The following is a 19,687-nucleotide window of genomic DNA, read 5'->3' on the forward strand; positions in this document are numbered from 1 at the left end:
GATTTATTTTATTTAATAAATATAAATTCTATTGAATAAATATACATTTTATTTAATAAATATGCATTTTTATTTTTTGTTTAAATGTAAAAGTTCAAAATTCTAAAATCTGCCGTGTTTGGTTCAGTATTCTATTTAATTTTTTTAGTCAGATTTTTAAAATACACGTTTAGGACATTATTCAGGGAATCAAATTTTGATTCCTGACTAATCTGATTTAGGTGGCGTTGCAGTTTACTTTTTTTTTTTTTCCCTTATTTCTTCCTTTTTCCCCTTCTTCTTCAATTTATCTACGGCTTCCACCTTTATATACCACGACTTCCACTTTCTTCTTCAAAGATCAAAACCAGCGACTGCCACCCTCTTCCATATTTCTTCTTCAAAAATTACAACAGAAACTGCCACCCTTTTTCATGTTACAACCACAATAACACCCTCTTCCACCCGCATTCAAAAACACCACCCAAAAACACCTTCTTCCGCTGCTTAAGACATAAGAAACACCACCATATTTTGGTTTCCTCCGACAAATCGAGCCCAGCAGGTACGACCATGATCACCGGCCACCATTTTCGAGTTCTTCGAACCACCTTGGGCCACCTTCCTCCAACCCCAAGCCACTAGTTTTGAGCGCCACCACCGGCTCCCAAAACTCGAGATTCGCCACCAATTTTTACAATTTATTTAATTATAATATATTATCCTAAATACTTTACCAAACATCAAATCATATTTTCGTAATAATAATTCAATTAAATACTCAATTAAAAACATTTTTTTCAAATCCTATTCTCGAAATAATAACCCAACTCAATTTTATAATAATATTTCAAAAATTCTATTTAAAATAACTAAACAAAACGCATCATATTTCAAAATTTCAAAATCTTTCAAAAAAATTTTCGAAAATATATAAGCCAATCAACGTCGGTCGGTGAATTTCTGCCACATTACCTGTGTCATCGTTGACTTGTGGAGAATCAGAGATCGCCAATCTGTCTAATTGGACAGATCCTGGCCTCTTATAGTCCTCCCAACGAGTTCATGCAAGTTAGCTGGCTAGGGATGACAACACCACTAGCAACAGTATCAACAACGACAATAGTACCAGTGCGGCAGCGCCACCAATAGGTGATAAACAATAAAATTTAATAATAAATATTTTATCAAAATAATTTAAATTTAAATATATTGATTTAGGGGTAAATGGGAAATTACAATTTAAAAAAGGGTAAATCGAAAGGAATGCTACTATAGTATTCTTTATGCCACTTTTATGGGATTAAGAATAAGACTCGCATTCCCTAGTTCATTTATCCCAAACAAACATGACCTTTTATTTTAAAACACGAAAGGTTTAAATACTTATGAGAAAGTCAAATATGCCCTTGAGTCGTTAGTCTTACATAATGTTTTTCAAATTAAAGGATGATTTTGTTCATGAAAAAAAAAGGTGTCATTGACTATTTACACCACCAAAATTACAGGGACTAAAATGTTCTTCACCCGTAAATAGTTTTTAAAATTCACGACGTCGTTTATCAGGAAACGGCACGCCATCCATTACTCCATATTACCAACGACGTGTCCTATTTGTTCCCTCAAAACTTCCTCGATTGTGGGACGATTGGACCACATCAACTGACTAAACTGCCTCTTGGAAGATGAAAAATGCTTTGAAAGCTCTCTTCACTACTAGCACAAAAACAAATTTCAATTCTTACCTACAAACATGCATTTCCCTCCTAAAGAACTTCACAAACCACAACTTGGTCACTCAAGGAAGTACCATTCATGCTCATGTACTCAAAACGGGGATTTTTAAAGAGAGATTTGTGGCTATTAAGCTGCTGCTGATGTACCTCAACAGTAGAAAAACTCATGAAGCTAACGAGGTTGTAAAGGAGTTTAACGGGTTTGATATTGTTGTGCATAACTGTTTGATTAATGCTAATATTCAACGGGGAAACCTTGACCAAGCTCAAAGGTTGTTCGATGAAATGCCTGAAAGAAATGAGGTTTCGTGGACGGCTTTGATTTCTGGTTTTATGAGACATGGACGAGTTGAAGAATCAATTTGGTACTTTGATAGGAACCCATTTCAGAATGTGGTTTCTTGGACTGCAGCTATTAGTGGGTTTGTTCAAAACGGGTATAGTTTTGAAGCTTTGAAGCTTTTCTTGAAGCTGCTTGAATCTGGAGTTAATCCGAATGCCGTTACTTTTACTTCTATAGTTAGAGCTTGTACAGTGTTTGGTGATTTTCGGTTGGGCATGAGTTTTTTTGGGTTAATTGTTAAGGCTGGATTTGAAGGGAATATATCAGTTTCAAATTCTTTGATTAGTTTATGTGTGAAGATGGGTGAAATTGATTTGGGTAGGAGAGTATTTGATCAGATGGAGACGAGAGATGTTGTTTCTTGGACTGCGACACTAGATATGTATGTTGAGATGGGAGACTTGGGAGAAGCGCGTAAAATCTTTAATGAGATGCCAGAAAGAAATGAAGTTTCTTGGAGTGCTATGATTGCAAGATATAATCAGAGTGGCTATCCTGAAGAGGCTTTGAAACTCTTTCGCCAAATGGTTCAAGATGCTTTTAAACCAAATACCTCGTGTTTCTCTACCATTCTTTGTGCTTTGGCTAGTTTTAAGGCTTTGCAACCAGGAATGAACATACATGCCCATGTAGTGAAAATTGGGATTGATGGTGATGTTTTCATTTGTAGCTCTCTTATTGACTTGTACAGTAAATGTGGCAAGACTAAAGATGGACGATTAGTGTTTGACTGGATCGTGGCAAAAACTGTGGTTTCATGGAATTCCATGATTAGTGGTTACAGTCTAAATGGCCAAATGAAAGAAGCCAAGGAGTTGTTTGATTATATGCCCACGCGAAATAATATCTCTTGGAGTGCCATAATTTCTGGTTATTTAGAGCATAAACAATTTGATAAGGTGTTTGAAATGTTTAATGAGATGCTTTTGTCAGGTGAAATTCCGAATAAGTCCACTTTCTCAAGTGTGCTTTGTGCTTCTGCGTGCATGGCCTCATTAGAAAAAGGGAAGGACCTTCACGGAAAAGTTGTTAAACTTGGGCTTCAGTATGATGTTTTTGTAGGAACTGCACTTACTGATATGTATGCAAAATCTGGGGATATTGAGAGCTCTAAGCTGGTGTTTGATGGAATGTCCGAAAAGAATGAAATCACTTGGACTGTGATGATTCAAGGACTTGCAGAAAGTGGTTTTGCAGAGGAAGCTCTTATTTTGTTCGAGGAAATGGAGAAAACATCGGTTGCTCCAAATGAGCTCATGCTATCATCAGTTCTGTTTGCTTGTTCTCATTCTGGTTTAGTTGACAAAGGACTTCAATACTTTAACTCAATGGAGACTATTTATCATATAAAGCCAAGGGGAAGGCACTATACTTGTGTGGTAGATATGCTATCTCGGTCAGGACGCCTCTCTGAAGCTGAAAATTTTATTAACTCAATGCCATTTCAACCTGAATCCAATTCATGGGCAGCTCTTTTAAGTGGTTGTAAGATTTATAAAAACGAGGAGATAGCTGAGAGGACAGCTAAAAAGCTTTGGGAACAGACGGACAAAAACCCAGAAGGATATGTCTTGTTGTCAAATATTTATGCTTCAGCTGGCAGATGGACCGATGTTATGAATATAAGGAAGTTAATGAAGAAGAAAGGACTGAAGAAGAGCGGAGGATGTAGTTGGGTTGAAGTGAGAAATCAAATACATTCGTTCTATTCTGAAGACAGAACACACTCTCAATCAGCTCAACTCTATGGATTTTTGGAGCTTTTAATGTCTGAAATGTTTGTTCATGAGAATCCTATAACAATTGAATTATGACATTTTAGGACAGTTCAAAGAAGCTGGATTCTCAATGAGACGTTTATGTAGTGTTATCGGAGTCCAGATCTCAAAAGCTGTGGTATGGGTCTTGAAGGAGGGAGCTTGTGGGGTGTTCATGAGGTAGACCTAAACTCATATCCCAATTTTTAGCTTCAGATCTTGAAGTAAATAATTCTGTGTTTATAATTGTAGCAAATAGATCGTTTCTGAGTTCTAAAGGAATTGCTTCTGACCTCCAGGTTCATTTCAAAATCCGTGATATCCTCGATTCTGTTGTTGGATCATCGATTTTTCTTGAATTGTCACTTCAAAGGTGCCTGGATAAGCTCACTTTGTGGTATGCTTCATGAAAAATATATAATTATCCCACTTCAGCATTCAGCATTTTTATCGATTCTTTTAAAAGAATTTGTAGATGGTATCAAAATTGGAAGATGGACTAAATAGAGACGGGCACGGGGTGGGGAGCCTGGACAACGGGGATTTTTCCCCATCCCATTCCCCGCGTACGGGCGTCCCACTAACATCTGAAACCTGTATTTTACATGTAATTATCCCACTGACATCTGAAACCTGTATTTTACATGTAACAAAATTATAATAAAATTTGAGCCTTTCACTCCCATCTGTCCACTGTCCTATAAACAAGCCAACAAAATATAAATTGTTTTCGAAAGTGTTTTCTATTTATCTTGGCTGCTGTGGAGACTTGAGTGGCATCGGCTGTGGGTGTGGAGACTTGAGCAGCGTCGGCTATGGCTGTGGAGACTTGAGTGGCGTGACGATGTTGGCTGTGGGTGTGGAGAGGAGACTTGAGCGGTGGAAAATGTTCAGGGTTGGGTGTGTGGAAAAAGTGGATATATATACGGAGGGCATTTTGTAGTTATTTAAATATATCAAGAGCAGTATGATAATTTATTGGACCTGGGGCGGTCAGACTTCCATCCCCGTCCCCAAGGACAGGGAATTTTGTGGTCCTCGACTCCCCGTCCTTGATTTTTCGTGGAATCCTTGCCCTGTATGGGGCAGGGCGGGGCCTTGGAAAACCGGGGAAAACGCCCATCTTTATATCAGATATAAAACTGGAAGGAAGCTTTAGCTGCAAGATTAAAGTAAGTTTTTCTATAGTCGGAAATTTAGGAGGGGAAAGGGATTGAATTAGATGGAAGTTTTGGATTGTAAAGCTCTTAAGGTCTATTATGCTCCCTTAAATTCATTGTGAAGTTCACTATCTTCATATAAGAGCAAGATTCTGAAGGAGAATTTACATATTGCTAGCAGGACCTGCAAGAAGACATTTGTAAAGCTTGGAGTGGGAAATTATAATAGAATCCAAATTTCTGCTCTAAATTTTGTGGTTTCAATAATGTAGTAACTCCATTAATTCTTATATATATATAATTTCACATTTTTTCTGACCCGACAAGTAGTAACAACACATTCATCAACATATTTGAAATGTTATGGGGATATTTTTTTACTTGAATAATATCTACCCTTGTGTATTAGGGATGTAGAGAAATATAATTTCACATTTTTTCTGACCCGACAAGTAGTAACAACACATTCTTCAACTTATTTGAAATGTTATGGGGATATTTTTTACTTGAATAATATCTACCCTTGTGTATTAGGGATGTAGAGAAATACTTACATGAGACCATTCAATTAACATAATGATATATATTGTTAAATATATGTCGAATGGGAGATAGGAATCAAGATGTTTTGGATATTTTTGTTGTAAATTATTTCCTCAATTGTTTTCTTAATGCAGCTCCGGATTGCCAATCCTATATCATGTTAATTTAAACTACATGTTAATGATAGTATTTTTTTTTTTTTTTTTTTCTAACAAGTTACAAGAATTACATTCGATTTTTGTTTTCAAAAATTGTTTTGTATAAGATTGATAATTTCAATTTAATATTTTATTGTAATCTATGATATAAAATTCCGATCATAGTAAAAAGTTGTACATTATTATTTATTTGCATGTAACATATTTAATAACATAAAAACATTCTATTATCCATTTATTTTAATTCATCTATCTCGATCATTATAATAAAAAATATTAAACTAATTTATATTATTAAATTTAATTAAATAAAACAAAATGACTTAGTTCACTCTACTCCTTTCTACAAATAATTTATCATTTTACGATTTCTTACGTCCAAAATTAGAGAAAAAAAATTCATGGTGCCGCACAATCGCACATCATTCTCTAAAACAGTGCTATTTATATATTTATAATAATAATTAAAATTGGAATAAATGAAAAAAAATTATTTTAAATAGACAAACGTTTTTTTTTCTTTTAAAAAAAAAAAATTTAATCAGCGGAGAAGACAAATTGGATCTCGTTAGGTTTCCCGCCAAAACAACACCTTTTGGGACGCTGGGACTATAAATACCGACCAATTCCATTTCATTTGTCTCATCTTCAGTTTCTCTCCATATCATATTTCGGAGTTTCAAGCTTTCGATTCTCGAGGTTCCTATAGTTAACCTTTCAATTCTCGCTGTCAAGGTTCCTATCTATCTGTAAACTTATCTGTTTTTCTTCGATTGAGATTTGCTATTATCATAGCAATCTAGCGTATCAAGAGAGTTCCTCGATCAAATTGTAATAAATTATAACAAATTGATGAAATTGTGAAGATATTGAGTGTCTGAGAGAAACTAGGGTTTCCATTTGTGCCTGTTACGAGATCTCCCGTGAGTTTAGGTTTCCTTGTTTTGCTTATAATTGTTGTCTAGGTAGATAAATGCTAGAAAAAAGATTAGGCAATTTTCTTCTTCTTTTGGTACTTTTTTTTTTTCTTTTAAAAAAGTAGGCTATGTTCTGTGAATTTTGCTTTTCCTATGGTTATTTATAAGTGATTGTGGTTATTAAGTTTGTTGTGTGGAATTATATTGTAGTATTGGATTGGTGACCTCTATAATTGCAATGAATCGATTCCTGCACTTGCTCATCAGTATGCAAGGAGTAGTTTATGTTTTTCAAAACTGATCTTAATTTTAGCTGTCATTTATATTTGGTTTTGTCAGTGTGAAGAAAGGAGTTCATTCTGATGGATTCATATACATTGAAGTCCGTGCTTGATTTGCCTGAACATTTTCGTTCAGCTTTTAATTTCAGGTACAATTTCTGTTAATTAGGATTTATCAATTTGACACCATAATCTGTATGTTGGATACTCTTGCAGCTTTAGGGTTCATTTAACTTGGTTCAAATACAGATATTTGGTTTTATTTATATGGCTGTTTTGAGTCACCTATTACTGTAGTTTGTTCTATTTATTTGTGATATAAGAATATGTTGTTGAATTGTCATTATGCAAAGAATAATCAAGAAAATTTGCCCCTTCGTCTTTGTTGATGTATCTGTTTTGCACAGTTTCATGTCATCATTTTGACCAGTGCAGAATTTCCTCAATATGTTGGTATCAGTCATACTTATTGTGTTTTCATTTTGTGCACTTGCAGATATTTTAATTCCCTACAGAGTGAATGCTTTCCTGTTTGTTTCTACTCTGATGTAAATATGGTTGTCTCGGCACCAACTGGAAGTGGCAAAACAGTACTCTTTGAGCTGTGCATTCTGAGGCTTCTCACAAGTTTCATCTCTGAGGGGAGGTTTGTTCATATAAAGGGAACCCTTAAAACGGTAAGTCTCACATTCAGTGATGTTATTGGCAAAATTCCAAACATTTATTTTACACCCAGTACATTCAGGAGGGTATTATTCCCTCAATTTCTTCTTTTAAAGAAACACAGATACCTGTATAGATGCCCTTTTCATCTTTTTCTTCAAAAAACTGTTGCATATATTTAATTTGGTGTTTCATTTTCTTTTTTCCTCCAGATTTCTAGACTATAGTTTCAGAGTAATTTGGGCAGTTGATGCACAATCATTTCATAGAACAGCAACTTAAAATTAACTGGACCCTTAATGATATTGGACCTGTTGTATTAAGGATTGAAGAACATATATTTCAAATAAGCTTACCGTTTCTGCCTTTCACTTTATGTGCCTGAAGATCTATATAGCCCCATCCAAAGCGTTAGTACAGGAGAAGCTCCGTGAGTGGAGCCAGAAGTTTGCATCATGGGGGATAAACTGTTTGGAGCTGACAGGTGACAATGAATACTATAACACAAGGAACATACAAGAAGCGGACATTATCCTAACTACTCCAGAGGTGAGCACTCTTATTCATGTTATAGAGAAATGCAAATGCTTTTAAACAAAATACTTTCGATAAATGGAAATACGTTCACTTCAACTAATCAAAAGATGCTTCCAACTACTGGTATTTTCAAGTTCATGTCTTTCTTGTACCACCTTTTGTTAAGTCGTTTTCCATCATTTTTTCACTGCCTTTACCAGGTTCCTATTGCACAACTTGAACCAAGTTATTTGTAACTGATTGTTTCACTTGTGGCTGTGGAGATTACAATATGCATCCCTCTCTTTGTGCGCATGTTTGTGTGTATTAAATTCCTTGAATTACTGATTGTTATTGGAGCATGGCAAAAATGGAATCCTTCCTGTGTAGAAATTTGATGCGGTAACTCGATATCGCATAAAGGATGGTGGCCTGAGCTTTTTCAGTGACATTGCACTTCTACTTATTGATGAAGTTCACCTATTGAATGATCCACGTGGAGCAGCTCTGGAGGCAATAATTAGCAGAATAAAAATGCTTTCTCGTTACCCTGAGATGAAATCATGTCCTCTAGGTAGAGTCCGCTTTCTAGCCGTGTCAGCCACAATTCCAAATATTGAGGACCTTGGTAAATTTACATTCTCTCTCTTGCTCATTTTAAGGAGTTAATATGGTAATTTACGTTTTTTATACTCAAAACGATGACAAGTGATTATAAATTTACTCAATTGCATATTAACAAGTGCAGCGGAATGGCTTAATGTTCCTGTTCAAGGAATTAAAAGGTACCTTTGTAGTCAGTAAATGATGTTATATTTTCTCTACTTCATTGATAGTGTTGGTTGGTTCCATCTAGCTTTTCTTATGTTTCCCCAGGTTTGGAGAAGAGATGAGGCCAGTAAAGTTATCTACAAAAGTTTTTGGTATGCACATATCTCTTCAATGTTTTACACAAAACTTGTCTCTGCTTAAGATTCTGGTCAATGTTTTGTTGTTGCCTCCGACTGTCTATTGGTTTAGGATAGTATGGACTAAAGTGTAGACTTTTTAAGCCTTCAATTCCACTTATCAAATGTTATACTTTATTTCTACAAATAAAACTTATATAACACATTAGGAGAAAATATATTCTTCAGAGTTTACTTTGTATGGTTTTATCTATTCTGCAATTTCAAGATCTATAATGGAATGAATCTTTCATTCTTTTCATTTTTCATGCACTATTACCAATAAATTATTTTCATGCAGGTTATGCCCCAGCAAAAAATGATTTTCTATTTGAGAAGGCAAGTTCTTGATTCTCAAAATTTATTTTTCTTTTATTTTAATAGTTTTATTGGTTAAACAATAGAGCATCTTCTCGTTTTACTGATTCTAATTATTTATTTCATTGTGCAGCGTCTTCAAAACTACATTTTTGGTAAGTTGGACTATTTAGCTTCTTATTAATTTTTATTTGGTTAATTAGTTTATGTCTTCTGATTTAAGACTTACCTACTAAAAAAATAAAGAAAATTATTTATTCATAAATTTTTTTGACAGATATTCTGATGCAATATTCAAGAGGAAAATCTGCTCTGGTTTTTTGTTCAACTAGAAAAGGAGCACAAGAAGCTGCACAGCAACTCACGCAGACAGCAATGACCTTTGGTTATTCAAATCCATTTATTAGAGACCGTGAACAGCAGGAGAGGCTAAGGGAAGCTTCTTTATCATGTAGTGACAAACAAATGCAATCTTATATTCCTTTTGGAGGTATAGAGCTATCTTTTTTTCTGATGTTCTTCTCGTGATGCTGAAATTGTTGCTTTTTCCTTCCTTGACTTGATGATAGGTACAGTGATTATGCAAATTTCATTTTTGCAGTTGGTTACCACAATGGTGGACTTTGCCTGAAAGATCGCAGCCTCATTGAAGGACTTTTTCTTAAGGGAGATGTTCAAATTCTGTGCACAACAAATACTCTTGCCCATGGAATTAACCTACCAGCACATACAGTAGTAATAAAATCAACACAGCACTAGTATGTCAAACTGTGACTCACTGCAACTGTTAGTAATACTAAAAGATAAGACCCTCAAAAAAAGGTCTTGTCTACAATGTGCCATTGTCATTTACCAAAGTTCGTCTATTCTGCAGCAACAAGGAAAAAGGTCTTTACATGGAATATGACCGATCCACCATACTGCAGGTGTGTGACATGCTTCAGTATACTTTGTAACAATAAATCATGTGAAATTGAACTTACTTTTAGAAGATTCCAACAAATATATATGATTCTAAATCACGGATCATTTTGATTGGTGAGGAATTTCCGCAAGGAGGGTGCAGTTCTAAGATTTGTGAGGGGGCATACATGCACCCTCAGAATGACCATTCGGCACCAAAAAGAAAGAGAATGAAGAAAGAAAAATGCTTTTAATAACTGCATGCATGCCTGTATCCTTTGATGTTCAAGCTTATCGTGTATTGTATCCAAAGTTATTCAACTTTAATGCAGATGTGTGGAAGGGCAGGGCGGCCACCCTTCAATGACACAGGAACTGTTATAATAATGACGAGAAGAGATACTGTAACTAATAGTTCACTCTCTCCTTCCCTTTCCATGACATTTTTGCATATTTCTTTTCTGTCTTTAATTTGCTCCTGTTTGTTGATTTCTGATTTCAGCTTCTTTGATTTTATACATGATCCTAGGTTCATCTATATGAGAATCTCTTGAATGGATGTGAAATGGTGGAATCCCAGTATGCTTATAACTCTAAATTTTATTAATATTTGGTTTCTTGGATGCATATTATTTGGAAAGTTGTGCATGTCCACTAATTAGGTGGTCTACATTTCTTGCTACTTTAGGTTGCTTTCATGTGTGACAGAACACTTGACTGCAGAAATAGTTCAACTAACTGTTTCTGATATCACACGGGCAATTGAATGGATGAAGTGCTCGTATTTGTATGTGAGAATGAAAAAGGCATGTATTTGTGGGTATCTTAGGTTATCACCAAGACATTCGTTTCCATCTAATTGATTTTCTGAATCTTTTGTGAATAAACAGAACTCTCAAAATTATGCAGTTAGGAAAGTGATTTCCAGAGACCGTATAGAGAAGCATATGCAAGGTACTTTAATCACACACTAGTAGAGCTATTATTTTTTTTTTTCCCTCACTGTTTATAAATGTCTTGTCATCAGAAATTTGTGTTCAAAAAGTTAATGAGTTGTCATGCCATCAAATGATCTGGACTGACGAAGATGGTTTCCTCTTGAAACCACTAGGTAATATAAACTTATAAAGCAGTTTATCAGTTTTGATGAACATATCATTGAGCGCTAATAATATTTGTTTCCATGTCTTTAGAGCCTGGAAGATTGATGACCAAATACTATTTGAAATTCAATACAATGAAACACATTATGCAGGCCCAAGTAAACTGCAGTTTAGAAGATGCGCTTCACGTTATATGCCATGCTGAAGAGATTGCTTGTATGTATATTCATGTAATAGTTGTTTTTGCACTCCTTTGTCAAAAGGTCAATTACAGGAGTCATGAATTATTAATTTACTGAAAATGAAGGGATACAACTTAGGCGCAATGAGAAGAAGCTTCTAAATGACATAAATATTGACAAAGATGGACGGCTTCGCTTTCACATTAATGGTGATAAAGGGAAGCGGAAAAAGCGTATTCAAACCAGAGAAGAGAAGATATTTGTTCTGGCAAATGATTGCTTAACTGGGGATCCTTCCGTTCATGATTTATCTCTGACTCAGGTTTCACAACATCAGAAGTTTCAGTACATTGGTTTCCTTCTAATTTTTCTTGAAGCTTGACTGATGAATGATGAACTGCTTGTGCTTGTCAAAGGACACGAATTCTATATGCACAAATGGGTGCAGAATTGCTAAGTGCATGAAAGAGTACTTCATATACAAAAAGAATTACAGAGGAGCTGTAAACTCAATCCTTCTCGCTAAATCATTATATCAAAGACTCTGGGATGACAGCCCATATTTGCTGAAACAATTAACTGGAATTGGAATAGTGACCGCAAAGGTTTTCTTTGCTGACTTCTTTGTTTCTAATAGAAGACTTATGATTCCTAAATTTTGCGAATATCTTGTATTTAAACTTCCTTCTCTTTTTTAATCTATTCAGGCTCTGCACTCAATGGGAGTCAAATCATTTGAAACACTAGCTGAAGCTGATCCGAGGAGGATAGAAATAGTCACTGGTAGAAAATATCCATTTGGAAACCATATCAAGGAGTCTCTACTGTCTCTACCTCCAAAAGTTGACGTCAAGGTTGAAGGAATAAAATGCCAGGGACAAGGTATGTCCAAGCTGGTAGTAACATTGACTAGGTTATCACAGTCTGAACAATCTACCAAACGACATTATGCTGATATGGTGCGTCTTCTGGAATTTGTATACAGCCTTTTCTTCAAGCCTCATTGATATTAACAATAATGCAATACAAATGCATTACTGAATTTTTTGTTTTATTTATTCTTAATACTATTTGCAGATTGTTGGTGCAGAAGAAGATAACCTGATTCTCTTTCATGAGAAAATAAGGTGCTGGGCACTTATTCTTTTACGTTCACTAATTGCATAGAAGCATGGTAGTTTAAGCATATGACCAAGGAGTTCCTGCTAGGCAGATGATTTATATATATACATGCCTGAATTTTGTGCTGGAAAAGTTCCTGATTGCTTGAATGGATTTTGTTATTAGAAACAATGACTCCTTGGTCCTTATGCTTACTACTCTGTGTGTTTCCATGCTTCCTACATCATTTACACATTGTTTGACTCCTTCTGTATTGGCTGCAGCAGAGTCGATGAGTTCTCCAGGTAATACACGAACTTATAACCTAGGTTTTCTTTGTACCAATAACTAACCAATTGAAGCATCACTTTACTGAATGTACCCACACATGATTGAACTCTGGAACACTTGGATCTAGAAGTTATACATATAATGACTTGAGCAAGTAAGATCCTAAAGCTGCAATGTTCTACTCCGGCTATTTTTTCATGATCACTGGAGATTTCAAAAAAAATTTAGTACATAAATTTTCTAGGTTGTGATAACAAGGCAAACTTCATTTCTATAGTAAAATGCTTCAAGAAAAATTGGCTCAGGTTGCTGGTTCTATAGCACAGTTCATCAACTGTTCCGTTTAGATTACAATATTTAGTAATGTCTCTATTTTCCCACGCATCATTCCAAATTGATGTGCTTGGTTTTCTTTGCAGCCCCTACAGCACGACTATTTTCTCATCAAATCCCCAACAAGGGAAGCTGACTGTTAAAGCTGACCTTATTTTTGAAGAATACAGTTAAGCTCTAACACAATAGCAGATATTGCTATGATTATATTACGAAGTGTCTAAGGCTTTATCTTGTGCTGTTTATTCAGTTGGTATTGATATCCACCAGAAACTACTAGTGGTTAAGGAGAACAATTCAACTGTGAATCACAAACGTGGAAATAAGCAGCCTTCCTTTTTTCCGCCACCCAAGGAAGTATGTGTTGTTGAAGATGAAAATGAAGCCACAACCCAAACTCTGCACCAGAAGCTTAATAAAAGGATTGATAGTTCAATGTGAGTCTTTCTTCTGATCTGTAGATTTTCAACAATTTTTTTTTTTTTTTTAATAATTAAATCATTTAGTTTTCCATCTCAGACCCAGTTTCAACCTTCTGGATGAGGAGATTGGAGAAGGTATAGCATTAGGATTATATACATTCCAATTTTAACTATTTCCTTGTATATTTTTTCCCGAAAAGTACCACTTCTACTTTGAATCACCATAGGTAAGTCAGCTGGTGAAACCGAAGACGATGATTGCAAAATCATATCCGAGGAAACAATATTTAAGCACATACGTGATAAAGCCAAGAATTTCCCTGTCTTGACTACATCAAAGGATGCCCATTCTACATCAACAGAGCCGCCTTGGATTCTCTCAAGAAAGCGTTCTCGTGAGAAGCACCTTGAACTCTCTGATGTGTTAGATGTCCCAGAAGAAACAGAGGTAAGCAACTTTCCGCAAGTGACTCTGCTCCATCTATCATCAGAACCAAAAGAGCCAGAACAAAAAGGGCATGGTTTCAACAAACATCTGATTCCGAAGTGCCATTTAACTGCTGGAAGTTTGGGAACCATTAACCTCATGGACAAATCAGGTGCATTTTTTCACAACATAACAAGTATTGAATTATCATTGGCTGCTTATTGTGTGTATATCTTAATCGTTTCCTTTTTGTTATTCAAGTTGGGCTTCCATCTCAACATGGGGATACCATTTCGAAGACTTTAACGGAAGACACAATCTTTGATCACATACGGAAAAAATCTAAGAATTTTCCAATGTACAACTTCAATCTATCAAATACTACAGAGTCTGAGCCGCTGATTCAAATAAATGAACACTCATCGGAGAATCAGTCTGAGTTTTGCAGTGGTGCTTCTGACATACCGAAAGACACAAGTTTCATCGCCAATAAAACTGAGACATCATCTCTGAAAATGCTATCCTTTGATATCTCTATGATGAAGAACAACAAACGATTTGGAGAGGCAGGAAGCTCCATGGAGGTCACCAAGATGCAAAAATATTCTCCAAGTGCATCAGGAAGGCAGTGCTCTCCATTGGCACCTACAGAGAAAAGCAGAGAAGCACATTCATTTCTTGGGCTAAAGAGTGTCTTTTCATTTCTTTAACATCTCATGTCCGTATAATGAGAATATTAGATGGTAGTTTCAATTCAAACTCTTATCAGTATGAATTCCGCTTGAATTTTCTATCTGGATTTTGAATCTTTGATTCATAATTAACAAGAACTGAGAAAGAAATTTAATTTTCATCCTAATCATATAACAGAAGATAAAATTCCGATAATCCGTTTCTTTGAAGTGATATTTGTGTAACTCAAAATAAAAAATTGGTGGACCCAGCCCAATTGATGAAGTTCTCTCAGCTTCCAGAGAGTTTCAAACGCACAGTGGCGAAGGGCCTGCCATGCACACCGTTGCCTTTTTAAAATTCAACAGATGCCAAAGTCATTTTCTTAAAATGTTGCTATACTCCCAGATTTTCACGATTACATATAATTACAGGAGATAATACTTTTATGTTATTTCATGTGCTTTCTTGAACCTTCCATTTTTCTTCATTTTCGCTGCTTCTGCTAGCTCTTTACTTTCCCTTGCCTACTGTGACTGGTACGAATTCGATTTAATTTCAATTTTCTTTTCATAATACATGCTATTTGTCTGCTGAGAAATGTTCATTGAATTTCTACTAGAAAAGAACTGAAATACTGTTATTTTATTTTGAGAAAGTAAGGTATTACAATTATTTATGAGTAGTATAATTAATCTGTCTGTTGATGCATGCATGTTGCCAATATAACATGAAAATCCTGAACTGAAAATCAACATCTTCCCGGAAATTCTGATAATTATTTGTAAATCCAGATTTTCAAAATTATTTTTCCAACAATTTTTATTAGACAGGTTGCTGAAAATAGGAAGGGAATAGAAAATCGTAGAACTATAATTGTCGAAGGTTAAATTGATAAGAGATGATGCAGTTCAACATTACTAGTTCCTTATAAGAATTGTGACTTGATGTGCATGGCTTTCTTCTACCTTCTACGCTAACTTGGAATCGTGGATGTTTCAGATTCCATCTTAGCTTAATTCATACAGCAGTGTATGGAGAACAAAGAACACAGTTTTTCTTATTCCTTCGTCTTCCAGCCGATTCCAGAATTTCATTATGGTCAATTCTTTTGCAAACATCTTAACTCTAGGAAGTTTCATGAAATCATATGCCAATTCAATACCAATCTCCATATCTTTGTCTTAAGTTGACGCTTCTGGTATAAGTTGTTTGTACGAGGTGGGGAAATTGGTTTCTTTTGGGGGTAATAAGGCCGCTGAGTTTGTTGATGTTGAGGGATCCTCGACTGTTACGGGAGCACCTTCTTGTTGCTGAGAAATGGACATAACCACTTGCCTAATTTCCGTCAGAAAGGACTCCATTTCCTTCTGTGCAGCCGTTCATTTCCTCCTGGAGTTGATTATCTTCAGGCTCACGTCCATTCCTTTTGCAGCTGAAACTTAGCTAAAATATCCCATGCATTTTTTTTGCATTAACAGCATTCATAATTTTTGGAAAATAGATTTACCTACTCCTTGGTGAATAATCCGCAAATTTTTTGCACTACTAATCTTGACTGCCTTTTGTTGTTCTTTCATCTCCATTGAAGATAAAAAAGGTGTTCCTCCTCCTTCATAACTATCTTCAACTAAATCCCAATCCCACAAGTCCTGCAACATAAAAATGATCTTCATTTGAGTGCTCCAATATTCGTAGTTTTCCCCATCAAATATTGGAATTGAATCAGGGGAATGGTTGAACATTGCTTGTCCACCGCTTGTCACCATAGATAATAAGAAAATGTTGATTTTGGTGAATTGAAGGGTGTTCTAGACAAGGCTTCGATGACGGGGTAGAGGAAATTGTGCATGTGAAGAATAGTTAGATTACCATTATTTAGAACTGAGTAAACACTTGTTCTGAATATTACTACTGACAGGTTTAAGAATTTTACAAATGGAGGGAATGACCCCAATTTATCTAGGCACAAGGAAGATCAAGAGACTTACCATAAACTCTCTTGGATATAAATCCTACACATTCTCGCACCAATTAATTAAAGCATAGGAATTCTGAAGATAAGAATGTATCATAGTTTTAGTACATGAATCTCTCAAGTAGTCATGAATATCAACAGTTTTACAGAAATCTAAGTTTTAAGAATTAAGTTTATTCAGCTTGTGAATATTTTGCACGAGGTGTTTGTGTTTAGTGATATAATTTACCTCGGTCATATGATGGTTATATAGTAAAGTGAATGTTTTTCCAGCATCAAGTGTCCTTTATCTTATTCAGATGCCCTTTTTTCTCTCTGAGAAATGGTAGTACTTAGTAATAGAAATTGCTGGAAGATTTCTAGATTGGATTGCTCAATATATGTAAAACAGTATTAATTGCAATTAAAAGATAGCAGTTTAGCTTGTTCTTTTTGCAGACGAAAGTCTCAAGAACTTGAAACATCTAGTCTAATCTAAGAAATACGACAACATGGGATTTCCTTTATTAAAAAATTAATCGTTTGATGATAAATGTGGTTCATTAAAGGATATTACATTAGCATTGTTGATTCAATTGAAAAAATACTGGGTTTTCAGAGTGGAAATATTTATGATTTACGTTTTATTGACTTGATTATTTCCATGGTTGACACCCTGTCTATAAATGCTCTACTGATTTTGCTGAATTTCATGTTTAAATTGTTGCAACTGGGCTTTCTATAAACACTTTTATGCATGTTTTCTTCATGTTAATTGCTTTGAGAACATGTTATCGCAGACAAAGGTAATATCTCTTATATTTATATCAGTACCCACAAAACAAAATCATGTTCAATTAACTAGTGGAAATTGCAGAAAAAAATATGGCAGCAGCTCATAAGATTGCACATGCTTCTTTGAAGGGACCCAGTGTTGTGAAAGAAATCATCTACGGGATTTCTCTTAGTCTAATTGCCGGAGGATTGTGGAAAATGCACCACTGGAATAACCAAAAGCGAACCAGGGAATTTTATGATCTGCTTGAAAAGGGTGAAATCAGTGTTGTGGTGGAAGATGCTGAGTAGGATGTATTACTTACTTCTGTTATATTTACTTTTTAATTTCTTGTTTCTGTGTTGGCCATGTGCAGTCTGTTGAAGTTGAATTCTCGATGTTTGATTTCAGTTTTATGTTATCATCAAGACCACTAATTTTAACACTTACATGAATCATTTGGTGACCAAATTAAGTTTAGAAGCTACTGCTCATTGAATCCCAGAATTTTTTTAACCATTTTAGTTAGTCTTTGTGGTTTAGACTAATGGTGGATCAACTCATTTTCAACCCAGAAAACCTCCTGTTTATCGAGTTCTAAACTGGGGATTTTTGTGGATGTTCATTGTTGCATTGACCACATTTACCAGTGTTTAAGATTTTGAATACTAGATTGATTTCATAGACTAATTTTCTACACAAAATCTAAGGTCTCATTTCCTTTTTCTCTTCACTTTTCATGTCATTTTAAATCCTTGATTGAATTTGAAACAATTTAGAGTAATACGAAACCAAAAACAGTAAACACACAAATAAAGAGAAAGAATAATACACGCGATTTATCTTGATTTTCTCAATTAATATGTTACGTTTAACAGAGTTAATATTATTGGAATACTGTTTCACCTCTCTCATTACAATGAAAATAGTTTGCTCTATGACTTGCTATCACTCGTGTAGAGAAAAATATGTTTATATACGAAGTTTAAAGAGTAAAATTTAGTTATAATGATTCCTTTTCCTAAATCCAAGCCTAATTAGGAATAAATTATATTGAGAAATCTCTCGAGCGGCTCTTCATGGAATAGGCTCAAACCGTCCACTGCAGGATCGACCCTTGTCCACGGACCAGGTAGCGGGACCGACCCCCATCCACGAACCAGGCAACGGGACCTTGAATGCGGTTGCGTGGCCTGTTATTGTTCTAACTCCAACAATTTGGTTAAAAGCTAAAAGAAAATTTCAGTTTAGCATCTCTTTCACCTTGCACATTTCTCTGACTTTGAACAATTTATAAGCAATGGCTCATTGGTGATGCACAGCCATTATAGAAAATGGAGATTCTGTCACTTTAAAGTGGGAGGATTAGTGTTTGAAATTTATGAGGGGTAAACAGGGGAAGCGGCTACGCCAGTTGATTAACACAACTTAAATCAGTAAAGTCTAGAAACATTTGTGAGCTGATTAATTAATTGATTAAATCGATGTTGTCAATTTTATTGTTTTCCACATGTTCAGAAGATCAAAACATGTAGATTCAGATTAGATTGGAATTAATTTAGATTATAATTAGAGTGCGACATGTTAAAATGGTCCCAACAATCCCATCAAATCAAAAGCCAACTCAGGTGGACAATTTGCGAGGCAGAAATTAAACCCACTTATCCATTTTTTCATCTTTTTGTGACACGTTTGCTATTCAAGAAGGAACTATAATAATTAATTAAGCAGATAGATACACACNAATTTGGTTAAAAGCTAAAAGAAAATTTCAGTTTAGCATCTCTTCCAACTTGCACATTTCTCTGACTTTGAACAATTTATAAGCAATGGCTCATTGGTGATGCACAGCCATTATAGAAAATGGAGATTCTGTCACTTTGAAGTGGGAGGATTAGTGTTTGAAATTTATGAGGGGTAAACAGGGGAAGCGGCTGCGCCAGTTGACTAAAACAACTTAAATCAGTAAAGTCTAGAAACATGTGTGAACTGATTGATTAATTGATTAAATCGATGTTATCAATTTTATTGTTTTCCCCATGTTCAGAACATCAAAACATGTAGATTCAGATTAGATTGGAATTAATTTAGATTATAATTAGAGTACGACATGTTAAAATGGTCCCAACAATCCCATCAAATCAAAAGCCAACTCAGGTGGACAATTTGTGAGGCCGAAATTAAACCCACTTATCCATTTTTT

The 19,687-nt window shown here is 35.1% G+C and overlaps 2 protein-coding genes across 2 annotated transcripts; both read left to right on the plus strand.

Moving 5' to 3' along the window:
• Nucleotides 1–1,664: 1,664 nt before the first annotated feature.
• Nucleotides 1,665–14,790, plus strand: LOC116145141 (DExH-box ATP-dependent RNA helicase DExH17). The gene is made up of 31 exons (XM_031430573.1): nt 1,665–3,867; nt 4,068–4,212; nt 4,623–4,715; nt 4,813–4,987; nt 6,804–6,859; nt 6,940–7,023; nt 7,371–7,551; nt 7,925–8,086; nt 8,444–8,681; nt 8,802–8,838; nt 8,930–8,976; nt 9,302–9,339; nt 9,452–9,473; nt 9,596–9,808; nt 9,920–10,076; nt 10,193–10,244; nt 10,554–10,625; nt 10,751–10,800; nt 10,910–11,027; nt 11,112–11,175; nt 11,249–11,332; nt 11,415–11,540; nt 11,632–11,828; nt 11,923–12,111; nt 12,214–12,465; nt 12,584–12,633; nt 13,318–13,400; nt 13,482–13,668; nt 13,751–13,788; nt 13,881–14,252; nt 14,342–14,790. The coding sequence occupies exons 1-31, from the start codon at nt 1,665–1,667 to the stop codon at nt 14,788–14,790; spliced, it is 6,234 nt and encodes a 2,077-aa protein (XP_031286433.1).
• A 363-nt stretch (nt 14,791–15,153) lies between these two features.
• On the plus strand, nt 15,154–17,983 carry LOC116145271 (putative cytochrome c oxidase subunit 5C-4). Its single transcript, XM_031430711.1, has 2 exons — nt 15,154–15,291; nt 17,587–17,983. Exon 2 carries the CDS (start codon nt 17,595–17,597, stop codon nt 17,793–17,795), a length of 201 nt encoding a protein of 66 aa, XP_031286571.1. The 5' UTR covers nt 15,154–15,291; nt 17,587–17,594; the 3' UTR covers nt 17,796–17,983.
• Nucleotides 17,984–19,687: the final 1,704 nt, after the last annotated feature.

Source organism: Pistacia vera, unplaced genomic scaffold (assembly GCF_008641045.1).
Source record: "Pistacia vera cultivar Batoury unplaced genomic scaffold, PisVer_v2 Contig460, whole genome shotgun sequence".
In the NCBI taxonomy this organism is placed as follows: Eukaryota; Viridiplantae; Streptophyta; class Magnoliopsida; order Sapindales; family Anacardiaceae; genus Pistacia; species Pistacia vera.

What these genes read in the sequence shown, in the direction of transcription:
- LOC116145141 (XM_031430573.1), top strand. Translation starts at nt 1,665, where the DNA reads ATGAAAAATGCTTTGAAAGCTCTCTTCACTACTAGCACAAAAACAAAT. An exon ending in AACGACATTATGCTGATATG is followed by an intron (nt 12,466 to 12,583) that starts GTGCGTCTTCTG and finishes TACTATTTGCAG; the next exon opens with ATTGTTGGTGCAGAAGAAGA. An exon ending in TAACCTCATGGACAAATCAG is followed by an intron (nt 14,253 to 14,341) that starts GTGCATTTTTTC and finishes TTGTTATTCAAG; the next exon opens with TTGGGCTTCCATCTCAACAT.
- LOC116145271 (XM_031430711.1), top strand. Translation starts at nt 17,595, where the DNA reads ATGGCAGCAGCTCATAAGATTGCACATGCTTCTTTGAAGGGACCCAGT.